The sequence below is a fragment of the Poromitra crassiceps genome (genome assembly GCF_964638095.1).
Source record: "Poromitra crassiceps genome assembly, chromosome: 7".
In the NCBI taxonomy this organism is placed as follows: Eukaryota; Metazoa; Chordata; class Actinopteri; order Beryciformes; family Melamphaidae; genus Poromitra; species Poromitra crassiceps.
This window is the reverse complement of record NC_139628.1, coordinates 33,978,977-33,998,684: the sequence shown is the minus strand read 5'-3', so window position 1 is coordinate 33,998,684 and position 19,708 is coordinate 33,978,977. Positions and strand designations below refer to the sequence as shown.

At 42.9% G+C, this 19,708-nt stretch overlaps 2 protein-coding genes across 2 annotated transcripts; one reads left to right on the top strand and one right to left on the bottom strand.

Moving 5' to 3' along the window:
* Window positions 1–8,670: 8,670 nt before the first annotated feature.
* LOC310779306 (claudin domain-containing protein 1-like) lies at window positions 8,671–14,967 on the top strand. The gene is made up of 4 exons (XM_083639838.1): window positions 8,671–9,402; window positions 11,254–11,361; window positions 11,963–12,100; window positions 12,722–14,967. The coding sequence occupies exons 1-4, from the start codon at window positions 9,111–9,113 to the stop codon at window positions 12,940–12,942; spliced, it is 759 nt and encodes a 252-aa protein (XP_083495964.1). The 5' UTR covers window positions 8,671–9,110; the 3' UTR covers window positions 12,943–14,967.
* A 126-nt stretch (window positions 14,968–15,093) lies between these two features.
* LOC310779140 (N-acyl-aromatic-L-amino acid amidohydrolase (carboxylate-forming) B-like) lies at window positions 15,094–19,558 on the bottom strand (the record flags this gene model as incomplete). Its single annotated transcript, XM_083639637.1, has 6 exons — window positions 15,094–15,336; window positions 16,013–16,125; window positions 16,365–16,472; window positions 16,608–16,701; window positions 16,872–17,067; window positions 19,326–19,558. The coding sequence occupies 6 exons, from the start codon at window positions 19,556–19,558 to the stop codon at window positions 15,094–15,096; spliced, it is 987 nt and encodes a 328-aa protein (XP_083495763.1).
* Between the last annotated feature and the right edge of the window lie 150 nt (window positions 19,559–19,708).

The window sequence follows — 19,708 nt, the reverse complement described above, 5'->3', positions numbered from 1 at the left end:
TTAAAATTGGTTAAGTGGTGTCTGTATGTCTGCACCGCTTACTTCAGCACCTTGGTGTAATTTTTATTTGATAAGCCTATGTAAAATATTATTGCAGTTTAAAATAATCAAAGACCGTAGGCCTATAGGGAGAGTTATAGATGTAGTTGCATTTTGGTGGAGGTGGACATCAGTCTAGCCAAGGCTATCTGTGTTGTAGGCCAGAGAAAGTTAAATGTGGCACACACTTTTTCTGTGGCACACCCACCAGTGTCTTTTTTCTGGCTATGCTAGAGCAGTGATCCTCAACCCGAGGCTCTAGAGCGGCGATCCTCAAAGTCCGGACTCCGGTCCGCATCCGGACCGAGACGCCGTCCTATCCGGAACAAGCCCTATAACCTACAAATCATTGAGAATTGTCATTTTCACGGAGCGTTTCTATTTTAACCGGCACATGCTTTTCTAGTCTTTACGGTAATAATGGTTTATCTGCCAGAAAGCTCAAAGACCAATGAATGCGCTGTAAATCATCGCACGTGATGCTACTCGGCCAATCAAATAAGCAAATCGTTTCTCCCGGTCGTTTCCCAGTGCTGCTGTGAGAGTGACACACGGACGGAGGGGATGCGAGACATAGAAGTAATTTCACATGGCGTGGTCAAAAGAAACGACTCTTACATGTCCATTCATTGTTCTTACGGGCAGTTCAAAACCAGTATGTCTCGGTTGAAGTGCGATGCGATCCTGACCTGTCTATGGAAGCACCACACATGAGCAAACACACGTACACACACACACACACAAGCGCACACTCACACATTCACTGCCCAACGGCATGAGAAGTTTGCATTGGGAACGCTCGACAGACAGACATACAGACAGACAGACAGACACAGACAGACAGACAGACAGACAGAGACAGACAGAGGGGGCAGACAGATAGATAAGATATATGGATGGATGGATAGATAGATAGATAGATAGATAGATAGATAGATAGATAGATAGATAGATAGATAGATAGATAGATAGATAGATAGATAGATAGCTCACTTCTCTAAAGAGAAAAGGTGGAGCCGGAGGTTTGTTGGCTTGATTTGATTTGTTGGCTCTTTTCCATGGCCTTTCCACATTAGTTAGTTCAGTTTAGTTCAACCATCCCTGTTGTTTGTTTTGTTTGTTTTTTCCTCCCCCTCTCTCCTCTATCTGTATCTGTATCCCACTCTTGTGAAGCGACCTTGGGTTCTATGAAAGGCGCTATATAAATTAAAGTTATTATTATTATTATTATTGATTTAACAGTCAGTTGTATACAGACATTGTACCATTAGGCTACTTCAGTCATTGAGTTCAATGGCACTGAATCATAACGCAAGCTACGTCACAATGTTCCGGACCTTTGCTTAAAGGTCCCAATTCGTGCAGCTGTAACCTCTTAAAAACGTGTGTCTCTGGTCCATAAAACATGATTCTGGATTAATCTGTCAAAAATATAGCAAACCCGTTTGTTGTGACGGAGTTCTCACTCCCTCTTCTGGTTGCTTCCCAAGAACGGCTTGTTTCTATAATATATTCAGAACTAACAGTTCCCATTGGCCGCTGAGGGAGAGCCCGCCCCAGGCTCCCAGCGGCCAATCAGATTAGCGTCTGTGGACCAGCACGCTAGGTTGCGAGTTATCGTTAACTAAACGGTACTACGCTAAAGAGGACATCTCAAAATGCCTAGACTTACCGAATGCACCTCTGCAGTTGCTGGATCACGTACAGTTGGCGTCGCTCCAGCTAGAAGTGTTAATTTTGTGGCTATAGACTAAATAGTGCAGGTAGCTTGTGTGAGAGAGACCCGCGTAGTATGCAGGAGGAAGCTAGTGACGTCCCGATTCCCCCAGATTCCCCTCTGGGCAAACGAAGCGTTTGGGGGTGTGGCTTGGAGGAGACTGCAGAGGGACGCTGGATAGGGACAAATCCAACTGTGGCAGTTCTGAGCGTGTGACCACTCATTACAGGGAGGGCTGACAGCAGTATATATGCATTTACAAGTAAAAACAGCTTTTGCACGGAATGGGACCTTTAAGGAAATTTTCTCGAACTGGACCTCTTTGAATTTTAATTGAGTGCCCCTGCTCTAGAGCCACACGTGGCTCCTTTATGGGTAGTTGTGGCTCTTTTAAGTCCTACTCAAAATAAATAAATAAAACTCGAATAATGGGAGGAAATTGACTTTTTGGGGATTGTGGCTCTTGCAAAAATGTATTTTGTCAGTGTGGCTCCTGAGTAGGGCAATTAAGGTTGAGTACCACTGCGCTAGATTATTCAAGGCCAAAAAGTTGAATGAAAAAAGATTAAATTATATTAATGATGATTAATGATGACAACCAGAAAATGCCTTGTCATAGAAAGTCCTAGAATATTCTCACCATAGCCTAATAGCCACTATGTTACCTTAGTGTCAGTGAATCAGGTTGGTCCAGTTGCACAAACTTGGCACAAACATGTTTGAAAATGGGGAAATGATCCAGCTCATTAGCCAATAAAAACTAAGCTATGAAGGAAATACATACCATTAGGGAGTGTGTCATTACAGGGGCCACAGCCTCCCAAGGCTGAATTTGAAGAGCGAATGTGTCACCGCGACGCCACCAAAGCTGTGCCGTTTCCACGCCTCCTTGAAATGCCGCCTTCTCTTCTCAAATCTGCAGGATGCAACGGATGCATCCTTCATGGCCCAACCTATCCCAGAATGCATTGTGTACCAGCCGGCAGCGATCGGGGATTTTACAGCAGGCTACAAGCTGACGTTCATTTTGGCTCTACTGCTGTTATTATGGCACTTTATTAAGTGTTGACATTTTTTGAGTCGAATAAAGTAACCATGTAGATTCATACTGTGTTCAGTTTGTTCAAATAACGCCTGTTTGGAAATCTGATCCCCTTCCCTGGTCACTCACGATTCAGTAGGTTGCTGCTTGCCTTGGTTCCAGTTTTAAATGTTAAAAATAAACATTCTAAATGGACCCTAGTTTATTTCCTGTTGCAGTGTTTGCCAATACAAAAATAAAATAAAATAGCTGACAGGAATTAAACTAGGGTCCAAACTGTTCCCTAGCAACAGAATTCCAGTGAAACATAATAAGGTTAATAATAATAAGGTTAATAATAATAAGGTTAATAATAATAAGGTTAATAATAATAATAAGTAAAAAGGAAGTGATACACAGAAGAACCTTTTGGAAAACTCAGATGTTTTTTGAACAGGGCCAAAGGAGCTTCAGCAGTGTTACTTTGGGCACCTTGCCAAGAAGGAAACAAAATGTTTTTTTAATGTCTGTCTGACTAATCTGTTCCTGGAAGGCTTGCCACATCTATCCTGCTCCCAGACATATGCCTTGTGTATCGCTAACAAGAGACTTTATTGCCTTAAAAGATGGATGAAATAACAAAAAGGCATGGAGGATTGTATGTATATATATATATATATATATATATATATAAATATATATATATTAGGGATGCACCGATTGATCGGCACGTGACCGGAAATGGCCGATTTTCACGAGATCGGCCTCGATCGGTGATCTGCGCCGGTCACTCTAAATAGCCGATTCTGTGAGCCGATTTTCACATGACGTGCGCGCACCCCAAAGCACCGAGACAGGCACCCAGCCACCACACCACACATGCCAGCATACCTTCCTCGTTGTGGAATTTTTTTCACCGTCAGTGAAGTAGACAAAGCTCGCAGTTTGTCACACATGCTAGTCGAAAATAAGCCGTGGAGACAGAGGTGCAGCCGAGTCCCGCTCGGCTGGAGTCCAGTCTGAGCGGCTCGCTTCACCTCACTCTCTCTGCTCTCTCTCCCCGGGAAGCGGTGCTCCAGCAACCCGCCACCGCTTGGCGAGGTGAACGCGAGCATTGTGTCCAGTATAACCATTCCCCGACCTGCATTCTCCATTCCACATCAGCGCTGCTGCCTCAGCCTGTCAGTCATGTTGTAACGTGGATACAGGAGAGACTATTTGTTTCGTATTGCAAATAGAACGACGGACATAATAATAAAAATGCATCGGACTCACAAGTGTGCAAGGTTTTCTGTGCGTGACGATATTTTTTCGGATGGCAGATAAAAATACGCATACGAAACTTCGGACTCTGTGTAAACTCCGCCTGATATTCAGACTGAAGATCGTTACTGTAACTCATAAACTCATTTCCCCTCTATTCAAGAGGACTGGTCTGGAGCCAGTCTATAAACTCCTTGTCCATGGATCATTTTGATGTTCTGTTGCACCTGTTTCCTTTTGGAAAAGTAAATGCATGATAGCTGTGGGATATAGGCTATTGGATTTAATTTAATTTTTGTATTCATTGTATTTGCACAAAAAAGCTCTGTCCAGTAGCCTAACCTGGAACACTTTTATTTTGAGATGTGTTTGAGTGAGATGGTCCTACTTCATGCAAATGATAAGAATTGTTCTATGAATCTTAATTTTCAAACAAAGTTACAAAAACGTTTGTGTAAGCTGTCAATTGTTGTTCTTAGAAAGAAAATCGGAAACGGCAAAAATCGGTATCGGCAAGTCAGACTATTCAAAAATCGGAAATCGGAATCGGCCAAGAAAATGGCAATCGGTGCATCTCTAATATATATATATATATATATATATATATATATATATATATATATATATATATATATAATGTGTGGGGGGGTGTACAATTTAGTTTTAATGTAATTTATTTATTTGAAGGACAACGCACATTAATGAACATTACTGTAAATGCGCCACTGTTAGCCAGCCAACTGCTGTCCGCTGGAACTACACGCACAAATCCTCAAAGGGGATTTAGTTTTTTAGATATAGTACTCCTCCCCGAGGTAGAACAAAACACGACCATGTTTCCAAGAAGAAATCTCAATATAAAACGGATATGTGTGGTTCTTATCGCTGATTGGGCCCCTCGTACCTTATTGCATCATTCCATATTTGATATAATTCTCACTTACCTCTTCCACTTGACATGCCGTCCCTGCTCCTCCCTGCCTCTCATCTGCTGGGGGAGGCCAGCTGCTGTTCCTGCTGAGTTATAGACACACAATACACACAATAGATACACAATCAATTTCCGACCGATTTCCAAAAAAAATAAAAAGATCAAAATACTTTTAGGGTTTCTATTTCTCATAATTGATGGTTATATTTTTAAACAGTGTAGGAGTGCATGTCCACTTGTTAACAGGAAAGCCAGTGACAGAAGGAGAAACAGAAGTACACAGCTTTCATATTTGTTTGTTTAGCAACAATCATGGGCGCCCATGGGCAAGATTAGTGACAGGCAAGGGGAGATATTGCAGGAACATTTTCATTAACACCTGAAAGTGCCATTTCCTGCAATAGAGCCTTCAATCATGACCAGTAAAGCTGCAACTTCACTATTTCAATCATGAGAGACCAGTGGGTATAATTTGACAAGCGAGCTTTATTCACAAATGGCTTACACTTGACTTATGCTGAGAGCTGATGCCTATTGTGATATGAGGTAACATGACTGGTCCTCATCTTGAAACTAGGTCGAGACCAACATAAAGCTCAGTTCATATTGTACTATATACTCTATTAAAATATTAGCTGTGTTCTGTACTTTCAGTAGGGAGTGACAAATAAAATGTTGTCTCAGAGTGTACATAATACATATAGTTTGTCAAGACAAATTGAATAGAATCAAAACCAAATTTCTGTTGTGTTTGTGACCTGATTCCATCTCATCTACATTTAATTTTTCAATCCACAAAAAACATTGTTTTTCACTCTTCAATCTTCTTTCAAATAAGCCTAGTTTTTGTCATTAATAATCATTGAAATACTGAGACAAAGAGGAAGAAAGACAATGTCATATTTCAGAATTGTATTGTATGACAATAATCGTGAGGCAAAAATATTGTAATCGTTACAGCCCTAGAGCCACGCAAGTAAAAATGTAAGAACTTTAGGCAGGGTTCCCACACCTTTTTATGGATGAAATGCCCAAACTTTTCCATGAGCACAAATCTATGACCAAATTGTAACAAGGCGATGGGAGGGAGAGTGTATGTTGTGTGTGTGTGTGTGTGTGTGTGTGTGTGTGTGTGTGTGTGTGTGTGTGTGTGCGCGCGCGCGTGCGTGCGTGTGTGTGTGTGTGAGAGCTTATGATTCAAGTCTGTGTGAATTTGTTATCATACACTTCTGAGCTTACTGATATTTCCTGTAACGCTGGTCTCTGTCCTCCCTGGGTCTACACTGTCACTTCATTCTACAGGAGAGCAACAGACGTTATGAATACACTGACCTTGGATACATGAACTTACTCATGTAAAGAACGGGAGGGAGAGCATGGTTTAATTTCTGGTGTTTACCAGTATTTTTAGTTCCCAACTGAAAGCTAAGTGACATAAATATACATACAATATTCATACATATTTCAGAAGCTATCAAATGTCATACATTTCTATACACATTTAAGCTTGCCCTATATTAAAACACTAAGTTGCGAACTTTAAAAGCAGTCTTTCCACAGCCTGTGCTGAATTTACAGCAGGGTGTGTTTGATCTCACTATCATGGTGCACCGCTTGGACGCGGCAAGCAAACATCATTGCAGTCACACGGAGACGGTGGTCAAATAATCAAATCCAGCGCACCTAGTAGGAAGCAAAACATGTCATGAAATACTCAAACTCTCATGGTTCCTGTCGGCACTAGGAAACTTCTCCTCTCCTAAATACGGCACAGGCTGTGGAAAGACTGCTTTTAAATTGTTTCACGCAGAAGTATCATTTTAACCGCCCTGGGTAAATTACTGGCTTCCGTAGGAGGACTATCATATCTTCGGATCTGCAATCGGACGTCGGAGACGGGTAGGAGAGCGTTTTGAACAGCCGTTCCCCCCTATTGCCTATTGGAACGCTATGTGACCCTAATACTGCACGAGTGTATATTATATATACACAAAGTACAGTAGTAGGGTCACTTTGAGGCTAGTGTGGCGTGGAAGTACGCTTCCCGCAGGGGAGGCAGTGTAGCGATAGCGATCCAGTGTCTCGATGTAAAGCGAGCACGTTGGTCCTTGGCCAACAGGATTGTTCCTTTGGTCTGATGGTTAACGTGTTGCGCTTGTGAATGACAGACCCGGGTTCGATACCAGCCTCGCCTGTGCCGTTACAATATGATTCTCAACGCCATCTCTTCGCCTGTTTGCATCGGCTTTGTATGTAATCTGCTAGCTGTCATCTGCCTGTATCAATAGGATCTACTCTTCAATGTAATTCATAATTGTTTCAATAAAAATTACCCCTGTAAGATATAGGTTGTTTGTTTTCAGCAGTTTAATCTTAACTCGTCCCTACAACTCTACACTCAATCTGGATGAAAATGTAAATTTCCCTCTATTCCTAGTATTCCCATGATGTCACAAGCGTTTTCCTACCAATATGGCGCTACAATACACACAGCTCATTGGCTGTTTGTGTCACTTGATTGTAATCACCTGTTAATTGATTACAATCACCTGTTATTTTCCGACAAAGATGGCCGTGTGGTGATGTAACAGAATACTATACCGTAGGCTGTTTCTGGGAGAGCAGCCATATTGGTGCTCAAAAAGAATAGGACACAAAGTTTGCGGGGGGGGGAATTCAAATGTTATGGTAAAACTCGGGTAGTTGGATAACATAAGGTTCAAACAACAATAGACAAGTAACGTTAGCTCATCTGGCTCAAAAGTTATAGGCTACCGGAAACTGTTTTCGGGCAGGGGTCGCCGAGAGCTCTAATTGGATAACCTGACGCTAGCATTTACTCTAACTACGCTAACAGCGAAACAGAATGTCTGTTTTAACTTAAACATCCACTCCACCATCAAGTTATCTACCTGTCCAGTGTCATGTTCCAGTGGTTCAGCATCACCGTCTTGTCTCGCCTTCACTTTAGCCTGCCCCTGCCCTGCACCTCATCCATCTGGACTTGAGGGCTGTTTCCGCGTGCACCCCCAACCCCTTCCCCCCTTTCCTACATTCGTTTTGGGACTCTGCAGGGGTCCACGTGCAGGGGACTTTCCACCCAAAATTTCATCCAAATGGTTGAGAATCACTGTACTGAACTAAAAAATAACAATTAATAACCAAAACAGCTAAACATGCAAGGGTCGACATTTAGATAGAAAATAACTTGAAAACATTCAATGGGAGCACCGAGCACAGCACAGTTGTGTAACTTGTGTTGTAGGGTACTTGTGCATTTCTACTAAATAAATATTTAAAGGCCCCATATTGTGCCGTTTTCAGCTGTTTAAAACATTACAAACGCTTTGATTGTGAGGCTGTGAGCTATTGACCCGGGAAGGGTGAATCTGTCAATATATTTCCAACTTTACCGAACTTTTAAAACATTTGTCAGCAGGTCTTTAAAATAAAGTAATGGTGAGGTGATTTCATACTTTTACAGCTGTTATTTTACACTTCCAAGTTGATACAAACCACAAAACCCAATCAAAACCGATTTTCACAATCACAGGACCTTTAAGAAGAGGAAAATAACTGTGGAACTACAATACCCAGGGGTTTTTGCCTCTATGCAGCCGGAAGAGGAAAACGCATGGATTAGTGTGTTTACAACTAACGTTAAATGATCCTCGTAGCGCTGCCATCCAAAAATAGACTACATGCCGTTTTGAACGTTTGTGGTGGTGCTGCGACCACTACACAGGGCCTAGTGTCATTGCGGGTTCTCTCTCTGCTCTGGGCCAGTACAATAATAGACAGTAGAATCTGTCGCAGCAGCCGGGGACCACCCACTATAGCAGCGACAGACTGACCGACCGACCGAGCGTGGAAGTGGGACAGGGGAACAGATGGCGTGCCCGAGGCGAGCGGGGCAGCTGACATTGAATATGAGAGCAGTGCTGGAGACGAGCGAGGCGGTCAGTATCAATCACTGACAAGCTAGTCTAATATAATATCCTGGCAGACTTGAGGATGCTCGAGTGACTTGGATGATACTACAAGAACCAGATAGGCGACCAGATTTGATGCTCAGCTACTCGGCCGCGCTGGCGTCAACTTTAATCCTCCTTGTACGCGTCTCTGAGTGTCGGTGAACAATGGTTGACAACCGCTACGCCACGGCTTTGGTCATCGGCTGCGTCCTCAGCATACTGGCCACGGTGTATCTGTCGGTGGCCGTCGGGACGCAGCACTGGTACCAGTACAGCAGCCCCGCCGTGCGCGGAGAGGCCAACGTGACCGAGTTGCGCTCCCTGCACGACGAGTTCATGGACGGGGAGTTTGATGAGAAGACCTACAGCGACACCTTGTTCCGCCTCAACGGGACTATGGGCCTGTGGTGGCGGTGTGTCCTGGTTCCAGCCAACAACCAATGGTACAAGGAGTCAGGTATGTCAACACAAACTGACAACACCACACCTACCCAATTATAAAATAATAATAATAATAAAAACACTACCATCACAAAAGCATTTCCTCATTATGTCTGTGACATCATCATCAACCAGAGCAGATGGAACTCATCGTGAAATCAGCTGCTGTAGTGTTCATACTGTACAAGTATAGTAGTAGAAGAACACAATTAGACCAAATATATTTTGGACACTGGAATACTGGAATATAATTTCTTCCTATGCACTGTGTGTGTGTGTGTTTTGTGTGTGTGTGTGTGTGTGTGTGTGTGTGTGTGTGTGTGTGTGTGTGTGTGTGGAGGGGGGGGGGGGGGGTCTCGATACAGCATAGTATCATATTATGTGTGACAATATCTTGTGATTCCCACCCCTAATGCACTGTCAACAACATCTTTCTGCAAGTATATCCAAAATACATTCCAGACACTCAAAATGTATATTGTAAATGTTGCAACACCTCAAAACATATTCTAAAGTATGTGAAATGTGCTGTTGGTGGGACACCAGTAGCCTGTACTACAAAGCTAGTTTAATGCCTTATCCGAGTAAGTTTGAGTTTAAACCTGGTTTAGCCGTACTACAAAGCAAGTTAACTTTCAATCACCATGGCAACTGACGCTGCAAAGCTAACCTGGTCGCGACCAGGTTAGCTTCAGAGGATAAGATCAAAATCCATGACAGACCCATATAATCGGCTCTCTGGAGTCACTCACCGTTCATATAAGATCGCCATATGAAAAATAGATTGCAGTCAACTGAGAATATAACAAGAAAAACATTTGTGGCTCTGTAGGCTACATAATTAAATTAAGCCTACTTACCACTTTATGTCTTAACAGCTCAACGATGCGTGGAGAAATATGATCACTATTAATCACCGCGGCGCATATCATGAATGGACCCTCAAATGGAGTGAGGGTGATATTCTCCTACATGCCAGAAAAGCCTATACATATAATATAGATATGGGATAAATATGGATAGCCCCAATACTAAATATGCAGGCTATTCTTGCATCTTTCAGCTGGAACTGTGTCCTGTAGGCTGTATGCCAATATATGAGCAAAAATAGGCTAGTTTTTATCAATGATAACTATGCCCGCATTGTCTCAATTCAGTTCAGCAGTTTTCTCTTTTATAGTAGGCTATTAGGCTTTATACTAGGCTATTTTATATATGAATTATTCGATCAGTGCAACCACACACATGAGTGATAGAGATCATTATTCATTGAGCATGCGTTTCTAAATCTATGGTCTAAATAGGCTTACAGATTGTGGAAATGTATAGACTGAGATTACACATTTACATTTGTTGCTGCTGCCTGTATCAATGCAGCTGTATCAATCGCTGATCAAAGTAAATCAAATGACTGATGTGAATACAAGCTGCTGCTTTAGACAGCCCTTCAGCAGACTATCCAACGCGGATTTTCATTCTGACATTAAATCGCGGATACATTAAATATCCGCTAAAACTCTGATCATGCAGTGCGCTTCATTGAACGAGGAAATGGGTGTGGAAATGGGTGTGGGCGTGGATAAACTCAGCTGTTCATAATGTGATTGGCTAGCGCACCTCTTTCGCGTGGACGCGCGCCTGTGCACGAGCGAAAAACGTGCGCGTGCACAGGCAGATCCCAGGTCCACTTACCTAGTAAAAAACCAGCGTCGTAGTATCAGTTAACTAGATAGCTTTGATCCTGTTCAGTCAAACCAGATCAAAGGGACTTATCGCGGATCTGTTAAACTAGTTTCGTAGTACAGGGCTCTGATGTGCATGGTAGCCCATTGCTTTGTTTTATCAGTAATTCACCTCTCTGTTTCAGATGCCAAGATGGTGATGGAATGCCGAAGCTTCAGTCTGCCTCAGCAGTTCACTCCCAAGTACAAAGAACCAGGGAACCACAACAGTGGAGAAGACTTGCTGCGCACCTGTAAGTTAAATCACAGGTGTTTATTGTCTATTCTGAATGACATCTGTTGTGTAATGCTGTAGGAAAGCAGCCAGTGCAACCTCTTCACTATGCAGTGCATTAATTATGATCAATATGTGACGTTGCATAATACATTGCACTCAATTGTGCGCCCCCCCCCCCGCACCTCTGTCACACACATGAGGGTGAGCCTATTCACCTTATGTTCCAACACAGGGGTCAGCCAGTTACTTCCTATTGTGTTTATACCTCCTGTGACAGTACAGTACTAGTGAGCAGGTAAAACAGACGGTGTTTTGAACAGGAAGTCATAACACAACTGGGTCAAGTGAGCGGGGCTACATAAGGTGAATAAGGTGAGTACTGCAGGAATGAGTCTAAAAGTCAATTCGATTTTTGTATGGGGATTTTGGTTAAATGCCTGAAATAAGGTCTGTGCTTACCAAAAGTTTATGAAACAGCAAACTTCGTGTTCAGCAAGATAATCTTCACAAATGAGGACCACTTTTATGAATTTTGAAGCATTTTCTGAAAAAAGTGTGTGATGCCCGGTGACTCATACTTGCTTCCTGTGCGTGTGTGTGTGTGCGTGAATGCATAGACCTGTGGAGGTGCCAGTTTTTGCTGCCACTGGTGTCGCTGGGTCTGGTGGTGCTGGCGGGCCTGATCGGGTTCGGTGCCTGCCTCTGTCGGAGCCTCACCCCCACCCTGGGCATTGGAGTGCTGCACCTGCTGGCTGGTAAGACCTGTTAAACTGGACAGACTCGCTTATTGTCGGCACGCAGATGCCACCCACAGTCTGTCATTTAAGAATGCCATTTTATGAGCCACCAAAGCAGTAAATAAAACGTTTAGAGGTTAACAACTTTCGTACACAACAGCATGCACTTAACTTGGGAAAACTCACCCAGTATGCACAGAGTCAATGACTTGTAGGATTAGTGCAACATGGTATGATATATTTGATGATACCACTAAAAAGTTTGGTCACACATTTTGATTTAAAAGGCTTCTGCTTGCATGCTTGAAATTAGTTTCTTAGACAAATATAAATAGTCAAGTTGATCCTATGTATGCATTTCTTTCCAAAACATTTGCCTTTTCATCAAGGCAAAGAGCAGCTACTTAAATAATCTAAAATATAAGATAGTCAAGACTAAATCCTTTTTGGTCACTGGCTCACTACATAATTCCATTTGGGTTATTTCATGGTTCTGATGTCTTTACTATTACTATCTAAAATGTGGAAAATGGCAAAAAGGGGAGGGGGGGCTTTTGACTGTTAGTGCAAGAACAAAATATGCACATAGTTTGCTACCAAAACATCCAACTAGAAATGTCTGCCTTCACTGCCTTGCAGGACTCTGCACCCTGGCCACAGTGTGCTGCTACCTGGCAGGGACGGACCTGCTCCACCGGGTGTCGGTGCTGCCTGACAGGGTGGACGGCTCTCTGGGCTGGTCCCTCTACCTGGCTCTCATCTCCTCCCCACTGCACATGATGGCTGCCGCGCTGCTGCTGTGGGCAGCACGCAGCCACAGCCACAACTACTACCGCATGACCGCCTACCGAGTGGCCTAGACCCCACACAGTCTAGACCCCACCCAGTCTAGTGTCCTTCAGCCAGTGTTGTAGGCGAGTCACCGCACACCAGTCTAGTGTCCTTCAGCCGGTGTTGTAATCGGAACTAAACTAAACTAAGCACCGATGACTCTGACTCAGACTTGGACTTGGGCATTCATGCATTCGGACTTGGATGTTGGAGACTTGGACTTGTTAATTTGATAAAGGCTGTTTTTTTTTTGTTTTTTTTTGTAATAGGCCATAACAATTTGGCATAAGATATTGATAGCCATATTCATACTAAGACATTATAAAATTTTGTGCAAGGGCAGAAATGTGTGTTCCACCTACAGTACATGTGGATTCACGCTCATGGATTCATGCTCATGTTCAGTAACTGGGACTCAGGTAATGGGGACTCGACTCGGACTCTTCTTTGGTGACTTGGACTCGGACTCGTACACTCTGGAGACTTGAGACTCACGATACAGTGACTTGACTACAACACTGCCTCTCCCATAGAGACGGAGCGCTATCTCTGTCCTGTTTCAAATCACGCCCAGCTCGACCAACACAACACATTTCTAATTGATCTCAGAGGATAGAGATGGAGGTTAATCTGCTTAGTTTGCCCTCTGCTGGATTAAAGTGCATGTACAGCATAGTAATGATGACCCTATCTGCTGCATTAAAAGATTTGATTCCTGTCTCTCTGGAGGCTAGGGATTGGCTTGGAAAAGGTCAGCTTGTGACCCAGAAAGATATATATGCCACAGTATATGATTGGTTACTTAATGTCTTGCATATGGCTGCACAAATGTACAGAGTTGCTACCTAGTTAGCACCCATAAGAGCTTTGTTTATACAGAGGTTTGCTGTTACACTCACTGTAGCTGTCTTTTAGTTTAACTGCTTCAAAATATAGTTGGGAATGACAGGATTAAATCAGTGAAGCGCACAGTGGAAAAACTGAAACGATAGCTATTGCTGTATATATGTTGCTGTATCATTACAAAGGGTTTACAGCTCTCTTTTTTAAACTAAAGGTGACATTTATTTCTGACTGACAATCATAAATAGTCAGGCTGTGGTTTTGTTTATAATTTGTTGATCCATTGCAGTGTTTTATGTGCTATTTCCAAGAATATTATTTGAAATGTTTTGACTGATTTTGTAGAAATATTCAAGAAGATGCTGACTGAGCCATCATAATAGTGGCTCTTCTTCACCATTTCACATTTTGTTCCTTGACCTCTTAATGTAAATTGGTTTTCACATCATTTTGTGATCAATTGTTTAGTTTGCCCTTATTTATTAGTTTATGTATTCTTATCTTTTCCCCTTGCTTTTAAATTGGTTTGTTCCTATTTCCTTATCACCATTCTGGAGAGAAACTCGAAAAACAAAATAATTAATTCAGTGACTGACTGTCAAGATTTAAGACAAAGTTTTATCCTATTAAGCGTTATGAATGTATTTTAAAGGCCATATTCAGATAAGCTACTGTCTCCTTTGCACTTAAAATTATTTTTGAACATATCCTGTTGCAGTTGGTAATGAATTTCTATTTTTTATGAAAATGTCTGAACAATCAAATGAATATAGGGGGGGGGGACTATCAAACTGAAACCCATCGTATGTGAAAAACATGTCTTTGTGTCTCCATAAATATAAAATCACCACTCACACATAAATGTTGGTTGTAGGGAAGAGTGTCAATGAAAGGATGCACTGTGGATGTTCTGACAAGACTTAATTAAAAAGTGTAGTTTTCAAACAGATTGTACTTATCCAGATATCCTGTCTTTAAATACAAGAAGTGGTTATATCCCCGACTCTAGAGTAGCATAAATCTATGGCAAATATGACTGACTGTGCTTTTGTGAATCCACACAATGTGTTATACATTCTCTGATAGTGTGCTTGTATGGAGCAGGTAATTGTACGCTTAAACAATTTGTGTACAAGTGTGTGCGCGCAAATAAGTATGTGTGTTCCAAGCAACTGCTGTCATTTCAATAAAAGTTGTTTTTTTGTAATTTATTTTATATGTTGTCACATCAGTCCGTACTGCCATTCTGGTTAGCAAATTTGTTGTCCATGTCAGGAATCCAGACGTTCCTGTTATAGCATCGGTGTTACGAATGTCTTTAAAAGTCCGGCTTGGCTTCACTCCTCTTCTGACACGAATCCCCATTCGTTCTCTCGATGCTCTAGCTCCGTCTGCGCCTGGATCGGAGGGATCGTCACGCACCTCCTCCTCGCCAGGGAGAGAGCGATGCCCTTCTCGTAATAAGCACATTCATTGATGAAGAAAGGATACAGAGGTTCATTCCCTTTATACGTCAGTGTATCGCCTGAGAAGGTCTGGAACAGGGGGTCGTTGGGGTGGAGGAGGCAGAAGTCTCGGTCCTGTGAGGGAAGGCAGGCGAAGATTAGGTCCTAAGAATTAGTTTTAACTAACTGCTGAAAAATTATGCACACGGCTGGACAATATAGCCAACATTTTAGGTTGAATGCCAATTAACAGTATCTGTCAGATTTGAAAGAGCTCTTTCAAATCTGACTTTGGCCTCTGATTTGAGGTCATTGTAGAGGACCTGCTGGGCTCTAGGGTGCCAACACTGTTCCCTCATGATGTCCCCTTATTCCCAAATGATAATGCCGCCAAACACACTTGCTGCTCGAATTCAAAAGTGCTTTCATGGACACCAGGATGAAGTTTTCTACATGAGGTTTAGGAGCACAGTGCCCAGTTCATTTCAGCCTTCTTTAAACCTCAAAAAGCTAGAGCTGGAGGCTTTCCTTATTGAAGAAGAATGGTCCAATATCTCACGACACTTGTATCTCAGGACTTGTATGAGAGCATTCAAGCTCTCATAACTCGTTTGTGCCTGTGTCTTGGTTTTGCTGCCCTTTAGTGGCGCTCCTAGAACTGCATGTGGTTTCCTGGATATATTCTTTGGTGCTGCTATTATTGATCCACCCCCTGTATACCGGTACTTCAAATATGATATTAGGACAATAATGTATCAATCTGACAAATGGTAACATCTTGGAAATAAATAAAACACGTTTCATACAGTACCTGGAGTTGAGGATGAATGGCTGCTGTGATGTTATGAGTCTCACTGTCTCTCGGGTAGTCGACATTTTTAATCATGGTGTACACCTCCACGGATCCTCCTTCAAAGATAGTACCTCAAAGGTAAAAGCAGAACAGATTTATGAAAGCTTAAAGCAACACAATTAAACCAGGGTTGAGAAGGTACACAAACTCTGCAAGGTGACGCTTTGGAGTATCAGTGAGAAGCATAATCAATCAATTGTACTCCTGTTCTATTATAGATTGTTTAAAAATAGTTAGATTTTATATGAAGTTCTCGAATTAATGAATTGTATCGGTTGCCGAAGCTGAACAGCAGCAGTGATCTTGGTACCGGAGTTGAAGGAACGGACCCAGTCCAGCATGTGCTGCACGGCAGCTTTCATCGCTGTGTAGATGTTTGACCTCACCACGCCGTGGGGCTGAGGGCCAATCTCTATTGCTGCAGAAAACATGATATGAAGAATATCCCAGATGTTGTTGTAATAAACCCAATGAGACATAACATTGAAAAGTTACAAAAAGTGCAACAAATGTGTATTTAAATAAAAAACGAATGAGCCATTCCAGAACTTACCACAGCCATGTTTTCCTACTGACTCAAGGGAATACGCTTCCTTAGGAGGCAGGTCAAAGTGGATGTATCTCACCGGTATATCTGGCATCTGCCTCTGAAAACAACATGTCAGTCTTATCATTAGATGTCTAATCTGAAAACCCAATACTTTGTTGCCGTTCAAGTGTAACACATTCCGAAAATCTTTCCACGTACCCAGATTTGGCACTAAATTCTCAGACTGGCTAGATTGTACTCTAGAATGTAGGAATGGTTTGTGCTTGCCTGCAAGTATCTGAATATGTGCAGGCAGATCCAGTCGCAGTCAGAGTAAGCGATGAGGCAGAGGCCCATGTTGGCGGTGGTGTTGTGGAGGTCACATACGAGGTCCACCGCCCGGGGGCTCCCTTTGGGACCCAGCAGAGAGTTGAGTTCTCGAGACCTGGTTATCTCATACGGGGCTCCGTCTGATACCGGGCCGCTGGCAGACAGGGAGAACACTTGACTGCATTTGATCATTATCTTCATGAAGATACCATTATTGGAAGTCTGCCACGACTCCCCTATCGTCACCATCAGTCATTGCCATCGTCACTAGGGATGCACAATGATATTGTCACGTCATCGGTATCGGCCAATAAAGGCTTTAACATGAAATATCGGCATCAGATATGACAGGCCGATAAAATTACACTTTAATTACGTCCAAATGCTCAATACTTGGTGGCTATTGTCAGTTTGTCTCAGGGAGGGAGAGCACCATCCAATCCTGTTTAAGTAGGATGAAACTTACAGTTTTGTTTGAAATCAAATGTAGTTGTTTTCTTATTTTTACCAGTGAATGTGTACATTTTGAAAAGCCACTGTATTTATGTCTGCATTTTCCAGTGTGGGGCATCACGATAAAAGAATGGGCATAATAATTAATTCCACTAGAGACCTGGGCCCCTATCGTTGCATCGGCGCAGTTTCTAGGCCGAGCGGCAGGCGCAGATCAAAGCAGTGGGCGTGGAAAGGCGCACTTGATATCGTCGTGCTGGCGCTAGATGCAGCCCAAAGCATTACAACCACGCCTTTTAGGCGTAAAATTATGCACCGTCATGCTCATTGGATAAGTGCAATAAACGAATCGCACGCTTGCCTTTTTAGCTCCAATTCCAGTGATCCCGCAAAACCAGACGAAAGCCAAACGCTCTGCCCCCCCCCCTCCCTTCATCCAGCCTGTCTGTCTGCATTATAGGCTATTATTCCATATTATTATGCTTCTCAAACCAATCTAACTGCAGTTTCAATACTGCAAGCATGTAAATACGCTACACTATAGCAAGATCAAAGTGAAAATAATGTTCTATGCATCAGCTAGAAAAATATAGCCTATTAGATTGGTGAAAGTTTGTCCAGAAAGATATCATTTTCTCTCGCCTGCTGCAGGAAGGATGATGCACATAAATATACCCTACATTATGTCAAGTCATTGCATAAATGTGTTTTTATTGTAAAACTAAATGTGAAATAGGGCCAAGTTATTGGACGGACATCACAGTATAGCAGATGCCATTAGAAGCGCGTTCCGAAGCGCGTTCCGCTGTTACTTCTCTAAATCACGTTAACTCGACAAGGGGTATATATATGCCCAGGAGGACATATATGTTTCACATAGGGTGGTGTTTTCATTTCGAGGTTTTATTTGGTCCAATATTGAAATGTTGACAATGGCAGGCTGTGTTACCATTACACATTAATTTAGAACTATCTTTTATATCTATTTTGGCTCATTTGGTGGCTATTTAGTAGCGAAATGAAGAAACACAATGCATGCTGGGAACTCAGAGAGAGAGAGAGAGAAGGGTGACAGAGAAGAAGCAGTGAAGGCAAAGAATAGGCCTGCTTTTGAAAAGCGCAAAGCGCTAAATGTAGGCCAGCTCCCAAGATATGACTAGGCTGGTATTTAGCGCCGACACGCCCACTTTGGGACTGCGCCACGCCCATTCGGCCTAAAGCGCATTTGGCAGCCTAAAGCCTATTGCTATCTTGCCGAAACAGGCGCAAGGCACGTTTTTTTGCGGTTAAGGCCCGTAATAGCGCCGATGGCCTGTGGGAGAATAGAGCCCCTGATGTTCTCGGGGGAAATGCGTGCATCGGTATCGGCATCATCAATCGGCCAAAAGAGTATACAGTATATCAGCATATTGGTATATATCGGCAGAAAACAATTCAATATCGTGCATCCCTAAGGCCATGTTCACATTACAGGCAAATCCGATTTGCTGCTAAAGTCGTTAATCATCATTATCTCGATTGGTTTCCCAAATCTGATTTGGGAGTGTGTCCGCACTGCCACAAATCTGATTTGGGCAAGTGTTCAAGTCGGATCTGTGTGTCCAGATACAATGAGCCAATGAGCCAACATACAATGTTTCTGGCAGTGTTTGCATGTCTGCTCTCTGCTCTTCAAGTCCCCGCCCCCTGCAAAACAGACTCTCAAATCTGATTTGGGTGATCAGCGCGTCCACACTGAAGTCACATCAGTCGAAAGCAGATTGGAAACGACCTCCATATGTGGTTTGGGACAAATGACACAAATCAGATTTGGAGCGTCCAGACTCATAAAACCAATCTGGATAGAATCATTAATAGGTCACTAAAGTTCACAAATTAGATTTGGCCTCCTAGTCTGAACATGGCCTAATTGTCACCACAAGATATGAAGATCTACGAAGTTCTGGAACTCTTTCTTACTTAAGGGTGGCGTGGGTGAAGCAGCGGTTCAGGTCCGTCTCAGTGTATCTGCGACACTGCTGCACGGCCCGCGGGTTCGAGAGCACCAGCAGCACCGAGGGCAGCTCGTCTTCCTCCTCCTTCCTCTCCCGCTTCAGCAGCTCTCGTACCAAGTACACCCCGGACAGCTCGTTTCCATGGGTGCCACCGCACACAGCAACCCGGGACAACCTTGGCAAACACCCCACCTCCATCTGACTGGGGCAGGCGAGAGATAGCCTACAGTAGGCGGGACACGTGCCTACATTTGAATTCAAATCCAAGAACTTTTCAATTAATTTCAACGACCTTGTTTGGTGGATTTCAAGGATGACATAGGTCAAAATAAGAATTTTATAGAGGCC

Bases quoted from the DNA above. Each gene is read 5' to 3' on its own strand.
- LOC310779306 (XM_083639838.1), top strand. From the start codon at position 9,111: ATGGTTGACAACCGCTACGCCACGGCTTTGGTCATCGGCTGCGTCCTC. The intron at 9,403-11,253 runs GTATGTCAACAC...TCTCTGTTTCAG, and splicing joins CCAATGGTACAAGGAGTCAG to ATGCCAAGATGGTGATGGAA. The intron at 11,362-11,962 runs GTAAGTTAAATC...GTGAATGCATAG, and splicing joins AGAAGACTTGCTGCGCACCT to ACCTGTGGAGGTGCCAGTTT.